Raw genomic sequence first — 20,809 nt, 5'->3', positions numbered from 1 at the left:
ATATGAGAGAGAAAGAGAGAGGCAGAGGTCGGGCGCATTACCGGGAGGTGGCGGCGGCGTGGGGACGCTGGGTGCCGGGGACACCGAGGAGGGGGTGGACGTGGCCTCTCAGCTGCAGAGCCGAACAAGGGCGGAGGCAACGGCGGAGTCCGGCGCTGGGGCCATGCGGGGCCGCTCATCCAGGGGGGCGTGGACTGGCAAGTCGCCCTCCTTTCTCTCTCTTTCTCTCTCTTATACTACACCGGTAACAGGGAGAGAGAGAGAGCGGAGGGCACCTTGCCGGTCCACGCCCCCCTAGATGAGCGGCTCCGCATGGCCCCAGCGCCGCCCAGGCAAAGGGGAAACCCCAAGATCGCTTGCCGTATTGCAGCGAAGGAGGCGAAGCAAGGCTCCAAGCTGCAATACGGCAAGCGGCAAGCGGCAAGCGATCTTGGGGTTTCCCCTTTGCCTGGGCGGCGGGAAGACCAAGGGAAGGTTCCTTCAGCCGCCCAACACCTGATCCGCTCAGCAGCGCGGCAGCAGCGAGGAGCCGAAGATGGGGTTTCCCCTTTGCCTGGGCAACGGGGAAACCCCATCTTCGGCTCCTCGCTGCTTCCGCGCTGCAGAGCAGATCAGCTGTTGGGCGGCCGAAGGAACCTTCCCTTGGTCTTCCCCGCCGCCCACACGCAAACTCCACCATCTGCGCATGTGCGGCCATGAAAAAAATGGCGCGCATGCGCAGATGGTGTTTTTTACTTCCGCACCATTATAACGCGGAAATCGATTAGCGCGGGAGGTCTTGGAACGTAACCCCCGCGCTAATCGAGGGATCACTGTACCCCAAAATAAACTTATTATTGGGCAAGCGAAACTAACTCAGTTCTTTAGGTTGTAAATGTCAGTGGCTTGAAAAGGCAACACCCCCCCCCCCGACTATATTAGGATTTCTATTGCAATCAGGATTATGCAGCATAAATAAATAAATAAATAAATCATCATGTTTAATGCAGAATTCTCAGTTTAATAATGCACAGTAACGTTACATAGAAATATTTAGAATCTTTACAAACACAGCAATATTTTAACCACAATTACAATTTTTGTGACTTATCAGGGAACAGGGCTTGTCTTTTCCAAGTGATGTACTTCAGGGTCATTTTAGGCTTGCCAACAAGGTCGATACACTCTTCCCAGCATACATCTCAGCACTAAAGAAAACACACCAAAAATGTGTGGTTTTGACTTCTCAAGTTTGTATTTTTATAAACAAGTTTAACTACATTGTCATCTGTAGCAAATGTTCACTCATTGGAAATTTTAACTCATTTCTTTTTACTAATAAATATTTAGAACATATGTTATCTTTTATTTTTTATATTTAACCATGTTACTCTAGTTAAAATCACTCTTTAAAAGACTGAGCGGAGCCTACAATTTTTAAAGACTGAGAAAAACAAATAAACCTTTCTTTTTTCAGAGAAAACCTATTCTGATGATTGAGTGCTACAATTGTCCTTTTTTTTATTATTATTATTATTTATTGGATTTATATGCCGCCCCTCTCTGTGGACTCGGGGCGGCTAACAACAGTGATAAAAACAATATATATAGCAATCCAATAATAAAACAACTAAAGACCCTTATTTATAAAACCAAACATACATACAAACATACCATGCATAAACTGTAGAGGCCCAGGGGGAAAGAACATCTCAGTTCCCCCATGCCTGATGGCAGAGGTGGGTTTTAAGGAGCTTACGAAAGGCGAGGAGGCTGGGGGCAATTCTAATCTCTGGGGGGAGTTGGTTCCAGAGGGTCAGGGCCGCCACAGAGAAGGCTCTTCCCCTGGGTCCCGCCAAACGACATTGTTTAGTTGACGGGACCCGGAGAATTCCCACTCTGTGGGACCTAATTGGTCACTGGGATTTGTGCGGCAGAAGGCAGTCCTGGAGATAATCTGGTCCGGTGCCATGAAGGGCTTTATAGGTCATAACCAACACTTTGATAATAAAAAGGTGGCAGCTCAGTATAGTTTAACTGTGTACATCCATAGAGATGCAACTGAATATGCATGGATGAATGAACCACTGGTTTATTTACGAGCAGGCTTGAGCTAAAAAAATAGGCTGGTTTCTAAGGCACCCCAAGTCTTCTGGAATTTTGTTTAGAAAATTAAATAAATAAATATTCATTTCAACAGTTTTCACAATACTATTTCAGTGAATTAAGGTGATATTATTGATTTGCAGTAACATAAAAATATAACTTACTATCAAAATCTCTTCTTCCGATAGGCAAGTTAGCTGGGTTTTCATCACTTCCTGTTTCACGCCGTTCTTGTATTGATTCAATATTTTCAACCTCAGCATTTGATGGAAAAGCCATCGGTCCCTCCAACTCAAAATAAGGAAGCTTGTTAACACTTCTCTGTGGCTGGCCATAGTTTATGATAGGATGTTTATAACCTATATTCTGCACTCCAAAGAAAAAGTAGAGATGAAAATAATGCAAAATTTCCAAAATAAAAATATAATGAAACCACTAATGAGCCGAAAAGAGTTTTCTTTGATTGCAGTATAAGCTATCTTGAAGTTTAGTTTTTAGCTTAAAATCAAGAGTCAAGCCAGGGTTTTCAAGGCAAGACATCTTAATACATATCCAAAAAATATTAATGCTAAATAACATTGCTTTGTTTAATTAAGTGTAATGATGCCAAGGTCTCCTTAATTTTTTTTTCTTTGTAAATTTAAGTATTGAAAAAGTTGGTAAGAGTAATATTAGGATTTGTTTTTAAACAAAAGTTGAAAGGCATGCATTTCATTTAAGCTCTTAAAACTGAAAATACAATATTGACATTTTAAAATATAACTCAAAACAGCATTCTGTTTGCTTCACTTTAGGATGATAAGAAAATCGCATTTCATACTTTTATTATATAACAATAATAATAGCACTTAGACCTATATACCGCCTCACAGTGCTTTGCAGCCCTAAGACTAAGCAGTTTATTATGGGGTCTTTTAAATATTTTAAATATTAATTTAGATTTGTTGTAAATTGTTTTCACTTTGTTGTGAGCCGCCCCGAGTCTGCGGAGAGGGGCGGCATACAAATCTAAATAATAAATAAATAAACAAACAAACAAACAAACAAACAAACAAATAAATAAATAAATAAATAAATATTGCCCCCAACAATTTGGGTCCTCATTTTACCAATCTCGGAAGAATGGCAGGCTGAGTCAACCTTGAGCCAGTCAGGATAGAACTGTTGGCAATCAGCAGAGTTACCTTGTAGTACTGCATTCTAATCACTGCGCCACCATCGGTCTATATAGATTAGATTAGATTAGATTTATTGGATTTATATGCTGCCCCTCTCCGCAAACTCGGGGCGGCTCACAACAATAATAAAAAACAGCACAGTACATAATACCAAATCCAATGCCCACCAATCTAATTACAATTTAAAACTAGTAATCTCATAAAAACGGTATATATAAAAAACAGGCACACAGTCAATCAATCAACAAAACAACATGGGCAAGGGGGAGGTGTTTTAGTTCCCCCATGCCTGACGGCAGAGGTGGGTCTTAAGGAGTTTACGAAAGGCAGGGAGGGTGGGGGCAATCCTAATCTCAGGGGGGAGCTGGTTCCAGAGGGTCGGGGCCCCCACAGAGAAGGCTCTTCCCCTGGGTCCCGCCAGATGACATTGTTTAGTCGACGGGACCCGGAGAAGGCCAACTCTGTGGGACCTAACCGGTCGCTGGGATTCGTGCGGCAGGAGGCATATCAGATATTGGCATATCTGAGATAATGTATTCCAATGTTTTGTTACAAATTTATGGTCCATCATGCTAATGTGTGTTGCACAATAGCTACACAGAGAAAACTCACTGCGAAATGTGGGTTTCGGTCTTCATCTATAAAACTGTCTTCCATTTTATAATGCTCAAAAGAAGATGCAGGCAGAGACGTTCCAGCTTTGTCGCCTTTCTGTGTTATCTTTCCCAGGCTGAATGTGCTTAGCATCAAATTATCTTCTGCTTTTCGCATGGACTTTGAAACAGAAATCAAAGACCCTTGAGACAAAAGAGAAAAAATCAATAGTAATACATGGGATGAGATACACATCCTCCAACGTTTAGATGTTTGCATGGAGGTGAACAAAGTTTAAATATTACTTAAATGAGGCTAATTTGGAAATAGCACATGGGCAGAAAAAAAGTGTTATATAGCTTTGGGAATGAATAGATACCACTTCAATGACTTACACCATTATCTAGGAACTATGAGTAAAGAGGACTGACCTTTTCTATATCATTATATATCTTTTGTTCCAAACTGTAGGTGATGAGCTGCTTTTCAATACATTCATTAGATACTTTGGATTATCTTATCAAGTGCCACAGGATAATTTTCTTCTGAGATCTAAGTTAATCTTTAAATTCCACTTCACACAGTCTCAGGAAAGAATTAATCTTTGCATGTGTGGAAAAAGAGATGCAGAAAAATGACATTATTTATGCTTTAAAAACTAAGGCTTCTCGAGAAGTGAGAGAGAAAAACAGTCTTTGTGAGGAAAAGTCTTAAGCAATTAAATCTTATCTTAAAGAGAATACAAACCTCTCCCTACTTATCCAGACAAAACATTTCATAGGTGTGCATAAAATAAGGGGTCGCGGATACAATTTTAAATACGCCACACTTGTGCTTTAATTTTGAAGTAGATGCCATGACTCCTGCTTCCTTAGAGGAAAATATTATTTAAACTAACATGAGTTGCAAAGTCTCATAAGTCATAAGTTGCGGCCCTATTTTGACCGGGACTCACTGCTCACAGTCACTCATGCTCTCATCACCTAGAGGTTCGACTACTGTAACGCTCTCTACATGGGGCTACCTTTGAAGAGTGTTCAGAAACTTCAGATCGTGCAGAATGCAGCTGGGAGAGCAGTCATGGGCTTCCCCAGGTATGCCCATGTTAGACCAACACTCCGCAGTCTGCATTAGTTGCCAATCAATTTCCGGTCACAATTCAAAGTGTTGGTTATAGAAACATAGAAACATAGAAGACTGACGGCAGAAAAAGACCTCATGGTCCATCTAGTCTGCCCTTTTACTATTTCCTGTATTTTATCTTACAATGGATATATGTTTATCCCAGGCATGTTTAAATTCAGTTACTGTGGATTTCCCAACCACGTCTGCTGGAAGTTTGTTCCAAGGATCTACTACTCTTTCAGTAAAATAATATTTTCTCATGTTGCCTTTGATCTTTCCCCCAACTAACTTCAGATTGTGTCCCCTTGTTCTTGTGTTCACTTTCCTGTTAAAAACACTTCCCTCCTGAACCCTATTTAACCCTTTAACATATTTAAATGTTTCGATCATGTCCCCCCTTTTCTTTCTGTCTTCCAGACTATACAGATTGAGTTCATTCAGTCATATAGGTTATGACCTATAAATTCATATAGGTTATGACCTATAAAGCCCTTCATGGCATCGGACCAGAATATCTCTGAGACCGCCTTCTGCTGCACGAATCCCAGCGACCGATTAGGTCCCACAGAGTCGGCCTTCTCCGGGTCCCGTCAACTAAACAATGTCGGTTGGTGGGCCCCAGGGGAAGAGCCTTCTCTGTGGTGGCCCCGATTCTCTGGAACCAGCTCCCCCCAGAGATTAGAACTGCCCCTACCCTCCTTGCCTTTCATAAACTCCTTAAAACCCACCTTTGTCGTCAGGCATGGGGAAACTGAGATATCTCCCCCCGGGCCTATATAATTTATGAATGGTATGTTTGTAGGTATGTCTGCTTAAAAATGGTTTTTTTTTAACTATTTTAAATTTTAAATTGTAAATTATTAGATTTGTCATGTGTTGTGAGCCGCCCCGAGTCTACGGAGAGGGGCAGCATACAAATCTAATAAGTAATAAATGAATGAATGAATGAATGAATGAATAAATAAAGATAGAAAAAGTGACATGAGCAATGGCTTTGTGCCTGTCTAATGTTTTCCTCAAGCAGCTTTGTCTGAGATTTTGAATTGTTCCACTCTTGTTTCACAAAGGTTTAAATAATGAGAAAAGGTAGTATGGAAGAGCATTTCTGCGACAGAATTCAAAATACTGATCTTTATTTAGAATAACCCATTTTATGCAATGTATAGTTTGTATACATTGCATAATGTCTAAATGACTCTTCGGAGAGGGGCGGCATACAAATCTAATAAATAAATTTCGGAAGCTTGGCTGCAACTCACTTAGATATCTTCAGTAGCAATGTCTTCATTGTAACATTTCCTTAGCACAGAGGTCTTCGAACTTGGCAACTTTAAGGCTTGTTGACTTCAACTCCCAGAATTCTCAAAATCGAAGTTCACAAGTCTTAAAGTTGCCAAGTTTGGAGGCACCTATGTTAGCATAACTGCCTCTCTGGTTTGCTTCAAGAAAGATGTAAAAACGTGTTTTCACAACCTAGCCTTTTCCCCATAAATTTGGATTTGTCTTTTGGACTTTTAAAGTTTATGGTATGTTTGATATACCTTTGAGGTCTTCAATATTTATTGTCCTTTGGTTGTAATTTAACTACATGGTCACTGTTGTGGTTAGCTCTGGCCCAGCTCCTGCCCCAAGGACTGTGGCTGTAGGGGAGACATCCAGATGCCGCAGGTCTGTTTTGCTCCTGGTGGAATCTGCTGATGAAGGCTCCTCTGACCAAGAAGATATGAGTTACAGGGAGGAGGAGAGTAGGAGAAGGAGATCAATTATCTAGTTCCTCCTTGGATTCAGAACAAGAGTTAATGATACAGCCACACATGTGGAGAGCGATGCATAGGCAACAACAACTGAGAGATTATTATCAAAGAAAATGAGGCCACCTGTGGTTGGGTAGGGCTGTGGTAATTAGTGAGGCTGCTATGAAGGGCAGCCTGTGGGTTTGGCCATTGTGGAGGATTATCTGATCGTTGTGTTTCGTGACTGCTTTACTGACTTTGACTTTTTGTGTGCTGATTTTTCTCCATTTTGAAACTAAACCAGAGCAAAGTGTGTTTCACTTTGTGAAAGAAGGACTGTGAATTACCTCACAGCTGCAAGCTAAGTATCACAGAACTGATCAGGGACTTGTACAAATTACCAGTTTGTTTGGAGACCAGTACTCTTTGCTATACAAAAAGAGGGCTTAGGTTAAGTGAATTTTCATTATAAAGAACATTGTTTTGAATTTTAGAACTCTGTGTCTGAAATTTGTACCTGTGAATTTTTGGGGGGAGTCTAATGACTGCTTAAGGTTAATTGTACAGATTACCCGGTTGTTTTGGGACGAGTACTCTTTGCAATACAAAAAGAGTGCTTAGTTTATTTGAATTTTCGGTATAAAGAACATTGTTTTGAATTTTCAAATGTGTGTGTGTCTGAAATTTGTATCTGTGAATTTTTGGGAGGATTCTACCAGAGAGCTCGACAGAACAGTCACTAAGAGTCAATACCAACTTGGTGGCACATTATTATTCAGTTGGTTGGGATCTCTTTTTGCATTCACTGTTGCCGATGTTTGAAGAGTACAATATTCAAACACCGAAGTCCTTGAAACCCCACATCCAGACCTCTGTGTTTTTGCGATGCTGCAATTTCACTGAGGCTCCCCTCACTGGGAAACCCCACCTCCGGACTTCCGTTGCCAGAGAAGCGCCCGTTTTTGCACTGCTGGGATTCCCCTGCTGTGATTCCCCTGCAACATCACAAAAACACGGAGGTGGGATTTCCCATGGAGGGGAGCCTTAGGGGAATCCCAGCAGTGCAAAAACGGGTGCTTTGTTGGCAATGGAAGTCTGGAGGCGGGGCATCCCAGCGGTGGCAGTGGGTTTGTAAGGTGAAAATAGTTTGTAAGAAGAGGCTAAAAAATCTTAAACCCCGGGTTTGTATCTTGAAAAGTTTGTATGATGAGGCGTTTGTAAGACTGTATACCCTACTAATTTTAGAGAGGACTTCCAGAATCGCTTTGAAGTCGTGGACCTCAGTGATAGGACAGGAACTGTGGAATGAAATCAAATAAAATTGTTGAGGATGAACGGGGACTGCCAAAAACCTAGATACAAAAGATAGCAAATTGGATGTCAGAACAAATGGTAAAAATTGCCAAGAAGAAAAGAGAAATCAAAGCCAAGAATGACAAAAGTCTCAGGAAGGAACTTTAAGAATTTCAGACAGCTGTTAGATGAGAAGCAGTTATCTCGCAGCATCTGTAAAGACACTGAATCTGGCAGCATGCACCGAAAACCTAAAAAAAATCTTTTAAAAGAGCTCATATCTTGCAACCTTGAATTGATACGCTAAAGAATGATAATGGAAAGATGGTCACGGATTTAAAAAGAGACAAGGATGGAAGGAATATACTGAAATTCTATACATGTTACCATCTAAGATCTTATTCAATTGGATATTCTCTACAGCAGTGGTTCTCAACCTAATACTGCGACCCCTTAATACAGTTCCTCATGTTGTGGTGACCCTCAACCATAAGTCTAGCGCCAATTCTCCCAACAGAGCTTTAAGCTGATTGGCAGCAAGGTCAAAGGGACACCCCCACTGTAAATGCCTGATTGGTCGGGTTTTAAAAATATGTTCCAAGGCTCCAGAATAGAAGGACACTTTGAGGAAACTTCCAAATCCTTTATTTCTCTGTGGCAGAATTCTGGCATCAGAGGCTTCTGTGTTAGCTAGGAGGCTTCTAAAATCAGAATTAATTAATTAATTTGAGTTGGAAGGGACCTTGTAGGTCATCCAGTCCAACCCCCTGCTCCAGCTACCAACTACCTCAGACAAATGGCAGTCCAATATCTTCCCTCGAAAGTCTAAAGTGTTGGAGCGTTCGCAACCTCTGCAGGCAAGCTGTTCCACTGGTTGATCGGTCTCGCTGTCAGGAAGTTCCTGTCAACCTCACTATGGTTCTATACTCCTATTACGCTTTGGTTGCCATGAGAAACGGGGGGAGGGTTTTGGATAATTGGGAGGGGAAGGTTGCAGGAGGCCCTGTTAAGTTTTGTTCTCCTAACATAGAGTGGGATAGCTTTCGTTTTCCTGGAAAACAGGTGACCAGGAGGAGACCATTAAAAGTTGGTTATGACCTATAAAGCCCTTCATGGCACCGGACCAGATTATCTCAGGGACCGCCTTTTGCTGCACGAATCCCAGCGACCAGTTAGGTCCCACAGAGTGGGTCTTCTCCAGGTCCCGTCAACTAAACAATGTCGCTTGGCGGGACCCAGGGGAAGAGCCTTCTCTGTGGCGGCCCCGGCCCTCTGGAACCAACTCCCCCCCAGAGATTAGAATTGCCCCCACCCTCCTTGCCTTTCGTAAGCTGCTTAAAACCCACCTCTGCCACCAGGCATGGGGGAATTGAGATACTCTTTCCCCCTAGGCCTTTACAATTTTATGCATGGTATGTCTGTATGTATGTTTGGTTTTTATAATAATGGGTTTTTAACTGTTTTTAGTATTGGATTATTATTATATGCTGTTTTATTATTATTGTTAGCCGCCCCGAGTCTGCGGAGAGGGGCGGCATACAAATCCAATAAATAAATAAAATAAATAAATAAATCAGCCTGACACGGTTGTGAAGATGTATCCACCTGACGGTTATGGACATTAGGGATTGGCTATTCTCCAAAGGGGGGTCAAGTGGGTACTTTGATATGTGCTTGTATCACGCCTTTTTCTTAATTTTTTTTTCTCTTTCATTACGTTCAGTTCTGATTTTTGATAAATTCACTTTTGAAGTTCAAAATGGACTCTGAGTTTTATTTTTCTTAAATTCTGATTGAAGCAGCTGACAGTTCCTCCTTATTTCCAGGTTGAATCTCTCTTTGGTCAGCTTCCATCTGTTGTTCCTTGTCTGGCCTTCTAGTGCCTTGGAAAACAGACTGAAACCCTTCTCTCTATAGCAGCCCCTCAAGTATTGGAAGGCTGCTATCATGTCTCCCCTGGTCCTTCTCTTTGCTAGACTAGCAGTACCCAATTCCTGCAACCTCTCTTCGTATGTTTTAGTTTCCAGTCCACTTATCATTCTGGTTGCTGTCTTCTGCATCTTCTAATCTCCTTCTTTGGATTTGATTTACAGGTAATCTTTGACTTATGACTCTAATGGAGCCTGCCCATTTATGATAAAACCTGATTTGTGCCTTTTTTTGTGTGATAGTTGTTAAGAGAACACGGTCGTAATGCAAATGCCATAGTCATTAAGCAAACGCCATAATTGTTAAGAGAACCAAAGATTTGCTGTGAGCTCAGTTTTGGCAAAAACTAAAAAAGTAAATGCTGATTTTAGCAAAATTCATAAAACATTAGTCATATGACTGCAGGCCACTACAAGTTGCCTAGTGCCTGAAATTTGGAAACATGAATGCAGTGAAGCGTATTGTTGAAACTTCAAATCTGGGTCATTAATAGCATCCAAATAAGCTTCATCATAACCTTCAACCTTAACCTAACCTCCCTAGAAAAGATCTGGTTTTTAAGCATATTATAAGATTTATGGACAACAATATTCAAAAGGTCCATAGAATTCAATATATATTTTTTTGCCTCCAAAATAATTGTTGAATAATATTAGCAAGGTATCATCCAATAATGGCACATAGAATATACCATTTTTTTTATCCCAGCAGTCTAAATTTCAGCATAATCGCCTTTCCTGTTTAAATTTCATAAATATTCTTTAGCATGAAGGATTCTAATGTTAAATATCAAACCAAAATTATTCAGAAAAAGTGAAGATGATATACTATTTTTTTTAAAAAAGTAGTGACCGTTTTCCTAAAATAAACAAGTAGAGAAAGATCAATATTAATAAACATAGTGTAGTCCACATTACCATCTATAGTTTGGTATTTTTTGTAATTCTTTGCAATTTCCTTTTCTCTGATTTAATCATTTAGAGCCCAGAAATTTTAACAAGCAGTCAGGACTTTATAAAAGTAAAATATTTCCAAAGTAGGCCAGGGTTTTTTTCTAAGAATTTCTGTCTATGTATTTAGCGCAAGTCATTCTTGGTAAAACAACAACCAACACCTCTGTTTGAACCTAAGTTCATGGTAGCAAGAGAAATTCTGAGTTCATGTGAAGATTTCAGAAGAAGCAAATTGGCACAAATGTTACCTGAAGACATTTTTAAGGATCACTTTCCACCCTCTCCACAATATAGATATCCATTTTTCTTGTATTGCAGTTACTTTTGAGGAGGTGTAGTGGTGGTGGGGAATATGTAACTTATATTGATCTTGGGCCAAACACAAAACTGTCTTGTAATCGATGAAAAACAAGCAATGCTAAAATATATGCTAAGTTTCCTAAAAGGGTAGAACAATAACAATAACATAGAAACATAGAAACATAGAAGTCTGACGGCAGAAAAAGACCTCATGGTCCATCTAGTCTGCCCTTATACTATTTTCTGTATTTTATCTTAGGATGGATATATGTTTATCCCAAGCATGTTTAAATTCAGTTACTGTGGATTTATCTACCACGTCTGCTGGAAGTTTGTTCCAATAATATTTTCTCATGTTGCTTTTGATCTTTCCCCCAACTAACTTCAGATTGTGTCCCCTTGTTCTTGTGTTCACTTTCCTGTTAAAAACACTTCCCTCCTGAACCTTATTTAACCCTTTGACATATTTAAATGTTTCGATCATCTCCCCCCTTTTCCTTCTGTCCTCCAGACTATACAGATTGAGTTCATTAAGTCTTTCCTGATACGTTTTATGCTTAAAACCTTCCACCATTCTTGTAGCCTGTCTTTGGACCCATTTAATTTTGTCAATATCTTTTTGTAGGTGAGGTCTCCAGAACTGAACACTGTATTCCAAATGTGATCTCACCAGCACTCTACATAGCGGGATCATAATCTCCCTCTTCCTGCTTGTTATACCTCTAGCTATGCAGCCAAACATCCTACTTGCTTTCCCTACCGCCTGACTGCACTGTCAATAATAATAACAATAACAATAACAAATTATTAGATTTGTATGCCGGCACTGTCAGAGGACTTGGAGAAGCAATGGGGGAAAGTTGAATAAGGAGGGAAGCAACTTAGAACTAAGGAGAATTTTCCTGATAGTTAGAACAATTAATCAGTGGAACACCTTGCCTCCAGAAGTTGTGAATGTTCCAACCCTGGAAGTTTTAAAGAAGATGTTGGATAAGCATCTATCTGAAGTAGTGTAGGGTTTCCTGCTTAGGCAGGGGGTTGGACTAGAAGACCTCCAAGGTCCCTTCCAACTCTGTTGTTATTGTTAAAAGTACAGTGATCCTTCGAGTTTCGCGATCTCGATCTTCGCGATTTTTCCACCCGATGACGTCACTCTCTTCCTTCCTTTCTCATCTTTCTTTCTCTCTCTCTTTCTCTATCTTGCTTCTTCCTCTCTCACACTATCTTCCTCCCTCTCTCATCTCTTTCTTTCCTTCTCAGATGCGCAGATGGTGTTTTTACTTCCGCAACCCTACATCGCGAAAAATCGATTATCGCGAGGGGTCTTGGAACGGAACCCTCGCGATAATAGAGGGATCACTGTACATGGTTACACTGAACAGTCATGGTCAAGTATAGCCTAGTGCAGGTAGTATTTGATAGAGTGAATGGATGAGGCAAACATCAGGCTCAATGACAACAGTTCTTCATTAAGTCAACTATGTACAATCCAGCAAAGCTTCTGTCTGACAGCTACCTAGCCCTTTTATAGGAGCTGTCATACAGTTCAACCAATCAGCACTCAGTATTCTTCCTGCTGGAATGGAGGACCGGATTGAAGCCTAAGTACTTCAGTCCCAGTATCTAACAGATAGTTCTCAACGTAATTAAATCTAGAATTATGAACATAAGTCATGGTACTCATTATGTAGATCACCATACAACTGCACCCAGTTTTATAACCTTTTTCTTTTTTTTAAAAAAATATTAATTTTCCATTAAAAAAACATACAGACTCACAAACATTTAAACACATAGTGGGGGTTACAATTACCCCTCTCTTCTTGAAGTCAATTTTTAATACAGAAAAAAGAATAAATTCTTAAGTCATTAAGTCGACATAGTATTCTAGATGAAAAGAAGAATTTTGTTTACACATTCTAGTAAACATAAGATTAAGTTAATAAAAAAAACCAACAAAAAATTCTAATATCATTTTAATATATTCATACATTTCTCATAGCCTTAATTTTTATTTTTATTTTTGTCTATCCATGTATAAACTTTATTCCAAATAATATAACATTCGGATTCTCCTTGGTCATTCAGCCTTCTTGTCATCATATCCATCTCTGCACAGTCCAAATTTTTTTTAACTACATCTTCTTTTTTGGGAACATTTTCCCCTTTCCAATTTGGTTTTATAACCTTTTTCATGGTGGTCATTAAACAAATCCATTTTTTAGATCCCTAACCAGGGGATAAAATAATGTGCTGAAGCTGACCATATTATGGACGCTAGCCAGATGAAGACCTGGTAAGCAGATTCTTTTCCCTATTTTCCTCCCCAAAACTAAGGTGCGTCTTATACTCCAATGCGTCTTATACAGTGATCTCTCGATTTTCGTGATCTCGATCTTCGCGAAACGCTATATCGCGATTTTCCCACCCGATGACGTCACTCCTTCCTTTCTCATCTTTCTTTCTCTCTCTCTTTCTCTATCTTGCTTCTTCCTCTCTCACACTCTCTTCCTCCCTCTCTCATCTCTTTCTTTCCTTCTCTCTCTTTCTCTATCTCTCCCCCTCTTGCTGGCGGGCGGCGGGCGGCGGGCGGGCGGGCGGGTGGGCGGGCGAGCGGGGGCATCAGCGAGGAGCCGGGGTTTCCCCTTTGCGTGGGTGGTGGGGAAACCCGGATCTTCGTCTGCTCGCTGCTGCTGCGGCCGCCCAGCAGCTGATCTGCTCGGCAGCAGCAGCGAGGAGCCGAAGATCGGGGTTTCCCCGCCGCCCACGCAAAGGGGAAAGCCCGATTCGGCTCCTCGCTGCTGCCGCCGAGCAGATCAGCTGCTGGGCGGCCGCAGCAGCAGCGAGCAGACGAAGATCCGGGTTTCCCTGCCGCCCACGCAAACTCCACCATCTGCGCATGCGCGGCCATGGAAAAAGGGCGCGCATGCGCAGATGGTGTTTTTACTTCCGCAACCCTACGTCGCGAAAAATCGATTATCGCAAGGGGTCTTGGAACGGAACCCTCGCGATAATCGAGGGATCACTGTAGTCTGAAAAATATGGTAATTTTGTTTGCTGCAGAAGCTCTGCAAAGCAAAGATACCACAGTGTATTTCCTTCCACATTGTCAAAAAATTGCTTCTGGGAAGGTCACAAGCAAACACTGAATGCAATTCCTTCTTCGGGATATTTATTTATTTATTTTATTTATTTATTAGATTTGTATGCCGCCCCTCTCCGTAGACTCGGGGCGGCTCACAGCAATAATAAAGACAATGTAAAACAAATCTAATAATTTAAAAAACACTAAAAAGCCCATTATTAAAAACAAACATACACACAAACATACCATGTATAAACTTTATAGGCCTGGGGGAGATGTCTCAGTTCCCCCATGCCTGACGGCAAAGGTGGGTTTTAAGAAGTTTACGAAAGGCAAGGAGGGTGGGGGCAGTTCTAATCTCCGGGGGGAGCTGGTTCCAGAGGGTCGGGGCCACCACAGAGAAGGCTCTTCCCCTGGGTCCCGCCAAACGACATTGTTTAGTTGAAGGGACTCTGTGGGACCTAACCGGTCGCTGGGATTTGTGCGGCAGAAGGCGGTCCCAGAGATATTCTGGTCCAATGCCATGAAGGGCTTTATATTGTCACATGTAGCATATTCTGAAATAGAAGTTTAGGAATTTACATGGCATTCTAAGATTATGGTGACTCACTGAGCCAGGTTTGTTTTATATTTGCTTTCTAATTAGGAACAATCCAAGAATTCATGTTTGATAAATAGATCTAAATGATTTGATTTTAATTAGGTCAGGAGACTCTCACATCCGATAGAAGGAAGCAGGGTGGGAAAGGAAAAAAAACCCCCGGTTCTTACAGACATGTTTTTCTCCAACATGTTTGGCCTGATAGATTTGAAAGTGAGAGACGAGTCATGATGCCAGGGAAGGTGACAACAAAATAATTTACATGAGACCTAAGGAAGTATTTATAATTTGTACAAAAACATCTATTTTGGCATCACGTTTTTTAAACATCCACACTTAGTTGAATAGGAGCAGTGATGGGCAGCTGCCCCCATTGGGGGGGGGCACAGTGGGGGTAGTAAGTTTATGCACTATTTATTGAAAACTTAATAGTTTTTTTTATTGTCCTTCCTTCTCTAGCACCTTAGTATAATCCTTAATTACTTTTAAAATGGGAAATAATTAAATAGTATGTTTTTACCCATAAATGTTTTAATCATTTTAGTCATTATCTAGAACTGAACTTTTATAGCAATTAAAGAAAATTGAGCTCCTCAGCAAATAGAGCTGTCTATCATTTGTCCTTTTTGTGGCTATTCAAATAACGTGACTTAATCAACTGAAAAAGAGTCCAAGCACCTATTTGAAAACTTATCTTGGTTGTTAAGCTACTCCCACCCAGCCACATGATCTTTAACTCACCCCTGGTCATGTGATTGTCAAGTCACTCCCATTGGTCACATGACCAGCAAGCTAGCCCTATCCGGTCACATGACCATCAAGCCGCACCCACAAAATTGTGGTACATCTACCTAAGAATGCCTCCACTTACGAACTTTTCTAGATAAGAACCAGGTGTTCAACATTTTTTTGCCTCTTCTCAAGAAGCATTTTCCACTTACAAACCTGAGCCTCGGAAACTGTAGCCGGAAAAGGCAGGGAGAAGCCTCTGTGGGGCCTCGCTAGGAATCTCCTGGGAGGAAACAGGGCCGGAAAAGGCAGGGAGAAACCTCTGTGAGGCCTCTCTAGGAATCTCCTGGGAGGAAACAGGGCCTCCACCCTCCCTGTGATTTCCCCAATTGCATTATTTGCTTTTACATTGATTCCTATGGGAAAAATTGCTTCTTCTTACAAACTTTTCTACTTAAGAACCTGGTCATGGAACGAATTAAGTTCATAAGTAGAGGGACGACTATACATGAAAGCCAAGGGTGAATCAGAAGTTGAAGGAATGCTTAACCTTTGCAAAAACAGAAGAGCAGGGAAACTTCCAAGAAGTAAAAATAGCAGATTAAAAACGTATGAGTTGTGGGCATTTTACATGTTTCTGTGCCTGGAATTAGACCATCCTTGCCCTCACGAATTTTGGGCAATTTTGAGGGGTTCACAGAATGGTTTTGTTGGCCAGTTACAAATGCATCTGGTGGTCTTGGTAAACTAGAAAAATGTGGGATAGACAGCATCGCCACCAGATAGCTTTGTAATTGGCTTTCATCACCACCAGATGGCTTTGTAACACTCACAAATTGCACTCCCTGAGTAGTCCTTAATGGTACTACATCTACATGGAGGGAAGTAAGCAGTAGGGTACCACAACAAGGTTCCATCTTAGAGCCAGTATTCTTCAATATCTTTATGGGGGTAGAAAGGGAACTCATCAAATTTGCAGATGACACTAAGATGGCAGGAATAGCTAACTCCCCCAAAAGACAAACTCACAACCCCCCCCCCCAAAAAACCTTGAGCAATGGGCCCTATTCAACAAAATGGAATTTAGTTTGGAAAAAAGCAAGGTTTTTACACTTAGGCAGGAAATAGCTACACGTACAGATTAGGTGAAACCTGGGTCAAAAGTAATTACTGTGAGAGGGACCTTGCAGATCTAGTAGACAATCACTTAAATATGAGCTAGCAGTGTGCTAATACAATTCTTGGTTGTAGAAACACTGGCATAGAATCAAATCACGTGAAGTATTAGCACCACTTTATAAACCCTTGGTAAGACCACACATGGAATACTACATCCCGTGTGGTGGCCACATTAAAAAAAGAATGCTCAGACTTTAGAAAAAGTGCAGAGAAGAGAAACTAAGTTGATTAATGTAGTTTAGGATTGCCTTGTTTTTTTTGGCTGCCGCTGCACATTGTTGGCTCATGTTTAGCTGGTTGTATACTAGAACTTGCAGTCATGACGGGTTATGAAGAAAGCATGCCTATGAGATTCCCAAAATAATTTTGCTCTTATCTATCTATCTATCTATCTATCTATCTATCTATCTATCTATCTATCTATCTATCTATCTATCTATCTATCATTTATTTATTTAGTCCAATACACAATGAGGGTTTTAGTGGGTATATATCTATATACACATAGTAAAATACATGATGAAGGTTATAGAGGAGATACTCATAGTAAAATATATCTAAGAAATAATAGAAAAGAAGATAAAGTAATAGAACATATCAATGAAAGAATAGAAGAAGAGATATAGGAATAGAGGAAAGGTATAGGAGATATAGGAGAGCAATAGGACAGGGGACGGAAGGCACTCTAGTGCACTTGTACTCGCCCCTTACTGACCTCTTATGAATCTGGATAGGTCAACCGTAGATAATCTAAGGGTAAAGTGTTGGGGGTTTGGGGATGACACTATGGAGTCCGGTAATGAGTTCCACGCTTCGACAACTCGGTTACTGAAGTCATATTTTTTACAGTCAAGTTTGCAGCGGTTAATATTAAATTTAAATCTGTTGTGTGCTCTTGTGTTGTTGTGGTTGAAGCTGAAGTAGTCGCCGACAGGCAGGACGTTGCAGCATCTGATCTTGTGGGCAATACTTAGATCTTGTTTAAGGCGTCTTAGTTCTAAACTTTCTAGGCCCAGGATTGAAAGTCTAGTCTCATAGGGTATTCTATTTCGAGTGGAGAAGTGAAGGGCTCTTCTGGTGAAGTATCTTTGGACATTTTCAAGGGTGTTAATGTCTGAGATGCGATATGGGTTCCAAACAGATGAGCTGTATTCGAGGATGGGTCTGGCAAAAGTTTTGTAAGCTCTGGTAAGTAGTGTGAGATTGCCAGAGCAGAAGCTACGTAGGATTAGGTTTACAACTCTTGAAGCCTTCTTGGCTATATTGTTGCAGTGGGCTTTGGCACTTAAATCTTTTGTTATTAGTATACCAAGGTCTTTAATCGAGTGGGGATTATCTGTGATAATTTTATTATTCAGTTCATATTTGGAGTTCAGATTCTTCTTCCCAATGTGTAATAGTATGATCTGAAGATTTTGGATTTTAAGATAGGGCAGGACAGGTAGAGAGGTAGTTCCACTTCGAAGCTGTGAAAGACTTTATAGATGACAAGCAACACCTGGAACCAGTGTTCCCTCTAATTTTTTTTTTAGGTGGGCGGAAAAGTATAGTGTCTGAGCGGCAGTACCTTCGGGACTGGGCGGCACAGAAATATTAAATAAACAAACAAACAAACAAATAAATAAATAAAAAACCCACCCTGTTTTGCCTCAGAGAATTTCAAAATAAAATACAGTGATCCCTCGATTAGCGCGGGGGTTACGTTCCAAGACCTCCCGCGCTAATCGATTTCCGCGTTATAGTGGTGCGGAAGTAAAAAACACCATCTGCGCATGCGCGCCATTTTTTTCATGGCCGCACATGCGCAGATGGTGGAGTTTGCGTGTGGGCGGCGGGGAAGACCAAGGGAAGGTTCCTTCGGCCGCCCAACAGCTGATCTGCTCCGCAGCGCGGAAGCAGCGAGGAGCTGAAGATGGGGTTTCCTCGTTGCCCAGGCAAAGGGGAAACCCCATCTTCGGCTCCTCGCTGCTGCCGCGCTGCGGAGCGGATCAGGTGTTGGGCGGCTGAAGGAACCTTCCCTTGGTCTTCCCGCCGCCCAGGCAAAGGGGAAACCCCAAGATCGCTTGCCGCTTGCCGCTTGCCGTATTGCAGTTTGGAGCCTTGCTTCGCCTCCTTCGCTGCAATACGGCAAGCGGCAAGCGGCAAGCGATCTTGGGGTTTCCCCTTTGCCTGGGCGGCGCTGGGGCCATGCGGAGCCGCTCATCTAGGGGGGCGTGGACCGGCAAGGTGCCCTCCGCTCTCTCTCTTTCTCTCCCTGTTACCGGTGTGGTATAAGAGAGAGAAAGAGAGAGAAAGGAGGGCGACTTGCCAGTCCACGCCCCCCTGGATGAGCGGCCCCGCATGGCCCCAGCGCCGGACTCCGCCCTTGTTCGGCTCTGCAGCTGAGAGGCCACGTCCACCCCCTCCTCGGTGTCCCCGGCACCCAGCGTCCCCACGCCGCCTCCACCTCCCGGTAATGCGCCCGACCTCTGCCTCTCTCTTTCTCTCTCATATACCACGCCGGCAACAGGGAGAGAAAGAGAGAGAGAAATGATAGAAAAAAGGTGAGAAAAAAAGAGAAATGAGAAAATGATTGCCTCTCTCTTTCTCTCTCATATACCACGCCGGCAACAGGGAGAGAAAGAGAGAGAGAGAGAGAGAAATGATAGAAAAAAGGTGAGAAAAAAAGAGAAATGAGAAAATGATTGAAGCAGAGAATGACAGGAAAGAAAGAGAAAGAGACAGAGAAGTGACTCTTGGTGATGACGTATGACGTCATCGGGTGGGGAAAAACCGTGGTGTAGAAAAAAAACCCGCGGACTTATTTTTTAATTAATATTTTTTGAAAAACCGTGTTGTAGCGTTTCGCACTAATCGAGACCGTGCTAATCGAGGGATCACTGTACTGTACTGTGTGTCTATAACAGTGAGCTCATAATAGGGCAACTCTATCAATATCAAAATGCCACTTAAATAGTTGAGCTAGTTTCAAACTAGATTTTGATTTTCTTTCTCTCTTCCTTACTCCCACTCTTTTTCTTTCTCTTTTCCTTCCTCTCTTTTTTCTATCTGTTTCTCTCTCTTCCTCTCTTCCTCTCTCTCTCCTTCCCTCTCACTCTTTCCCTCTCGGCTTCTGGGCAGGTTTGGAAAACTCTGAGTTGATGATGATTTTTAAGTGAGCGATTGCTCACTGCTCAGCTTAGAGGGAACTATGCCTGGAACTACAGAAACCAACCAGGAACTAAAGAATCTTGAGAAGCAAAGTTGTCCTATCAGTAAACCATCCATAGCTGTTGAGCTACTGAACTCTGATTCATCTGAAGCTTCAAAGGGGTCTTCAAGACAATCCCAGGTAGAGCCATGTTACAGTGAATCTAAATGAGAAGTGATAAAACATGAGTGACTGCAAAAAGGGCTTCTCAATGCAAAATCAACAAACCAGAAGTATTTGTGCAAAATCTGGATCTTTTTCAACTGAACTTTCTTTTTCCTCTACAAGGCTATCTACTACTTTTTATATAATTAGAGGAAGGAGATAAATGTTTAACGATTTCATGAAAATCTAGGCTATTTTTTTTTAAAGGTGGTCTGGTCATGTTAATCTGGCTGGTAGTCAAAGCTTCTCTATCAGCCAAAAAGAAAAGAAAAGAAAAGACCTGGCAGAATTATCTCATTTTTCTACCAAAAATTCTAAGGACTACAGTTGATTTTTTACAGATGATTTGAAATTGTGTTGAGCATTGCAAACAGCAAAGGGCAGCTGGGAATAGGTGAACAATCCAGCTCCTAAACACAATTTATTTGAAAATTCAGCATTACTATGAAGAGTCCTTTGTTCTGAAAGTAACATTCTGATTTTAGTAGCTGATGAGCTGGGGTTTCAACATTTAGAGACTTAATTTATTCAGAACATAGCAGAGGGATTTTAATGTAAAGGCTTGCTACTTTTTTCACACCACATTTTAGACAATAAAATCAGCATTTCATAAGTGACTGTAAAAATCGTAGCTGACAGCTCATTTCTAACATTTTGGCTCAGTCTTGTA

The 20,809-nt window shown here is 41.5% G+C and overlaps 1 protein-coding gene across 1 annotated transcript; it reads right to left on the bottom strand.

Moving 5' to 3' along the window:
* Positions 1 to 1,137: 1,137 nt before the first annotated feature.
* On the bottom strand, positions 1,138 to 4,136 carry PMCH (pro-melanin concentrating hormone). The gene is made up of 3 exons (XM_070756285.1): positions 3,876 to 4,136; positions 2,250 to 2,451; positions 1,138 to 1,187 (listed from the first exon to the last, which is right to left on the bottom strand). Exons 1-3 carry the CDS (start codon positions 4,134 to 4,136, stop codon positions 1,138 to 1,140), a joined length of 513 nt encoding a protein of 170 aa, XP_070612386.1.
* Positions 4,137 to 20,809: the final 16,673 nt, after the last annotated feature.

Source organism: Erythrolamprus reginae, chromosome 6 (genome assembly GCF_031021105.1).
Source record: "Erythrolamprus reginae isolate rEryReg1 chromosome 6, rEryReg1.hap1, whole genome shotgun sequence".
NCBI lineage: Eukaryota > Metazoa > Chordata > Lepidosauria > Squamata > Dipsadidae > Erythrolamprus > Erythrolamprus reginae.
This window is presented reverse-complemented; position numbering and strand designations above follow the sequence as displayed.

Excerpts from the sequence above, each read along its gene's own strand:
- PMCH (XM_070756285.1), bottom strand. The coding sequence starts at position 4,136 with ATGCAAACATCTAAACGTTGGAGGATGTGTATCTCATCCCATGTATTA. Across the intron at positions 2,452-3,875 it reads ACCGAAACCCACATTTCGCA|AATATAGGTTATAAACATCC; the intron begins GTGAGTTTTCTC and ends TTTGGAGTGCAG. Across the intron at positions 1,188-2,249 it reads CGGAAGAAGAGATTTTGATA|TGCTGAGATGTATGCTGGGA; the intron begins GTAAGTTATATT and ends TGTTTTCTTTAG.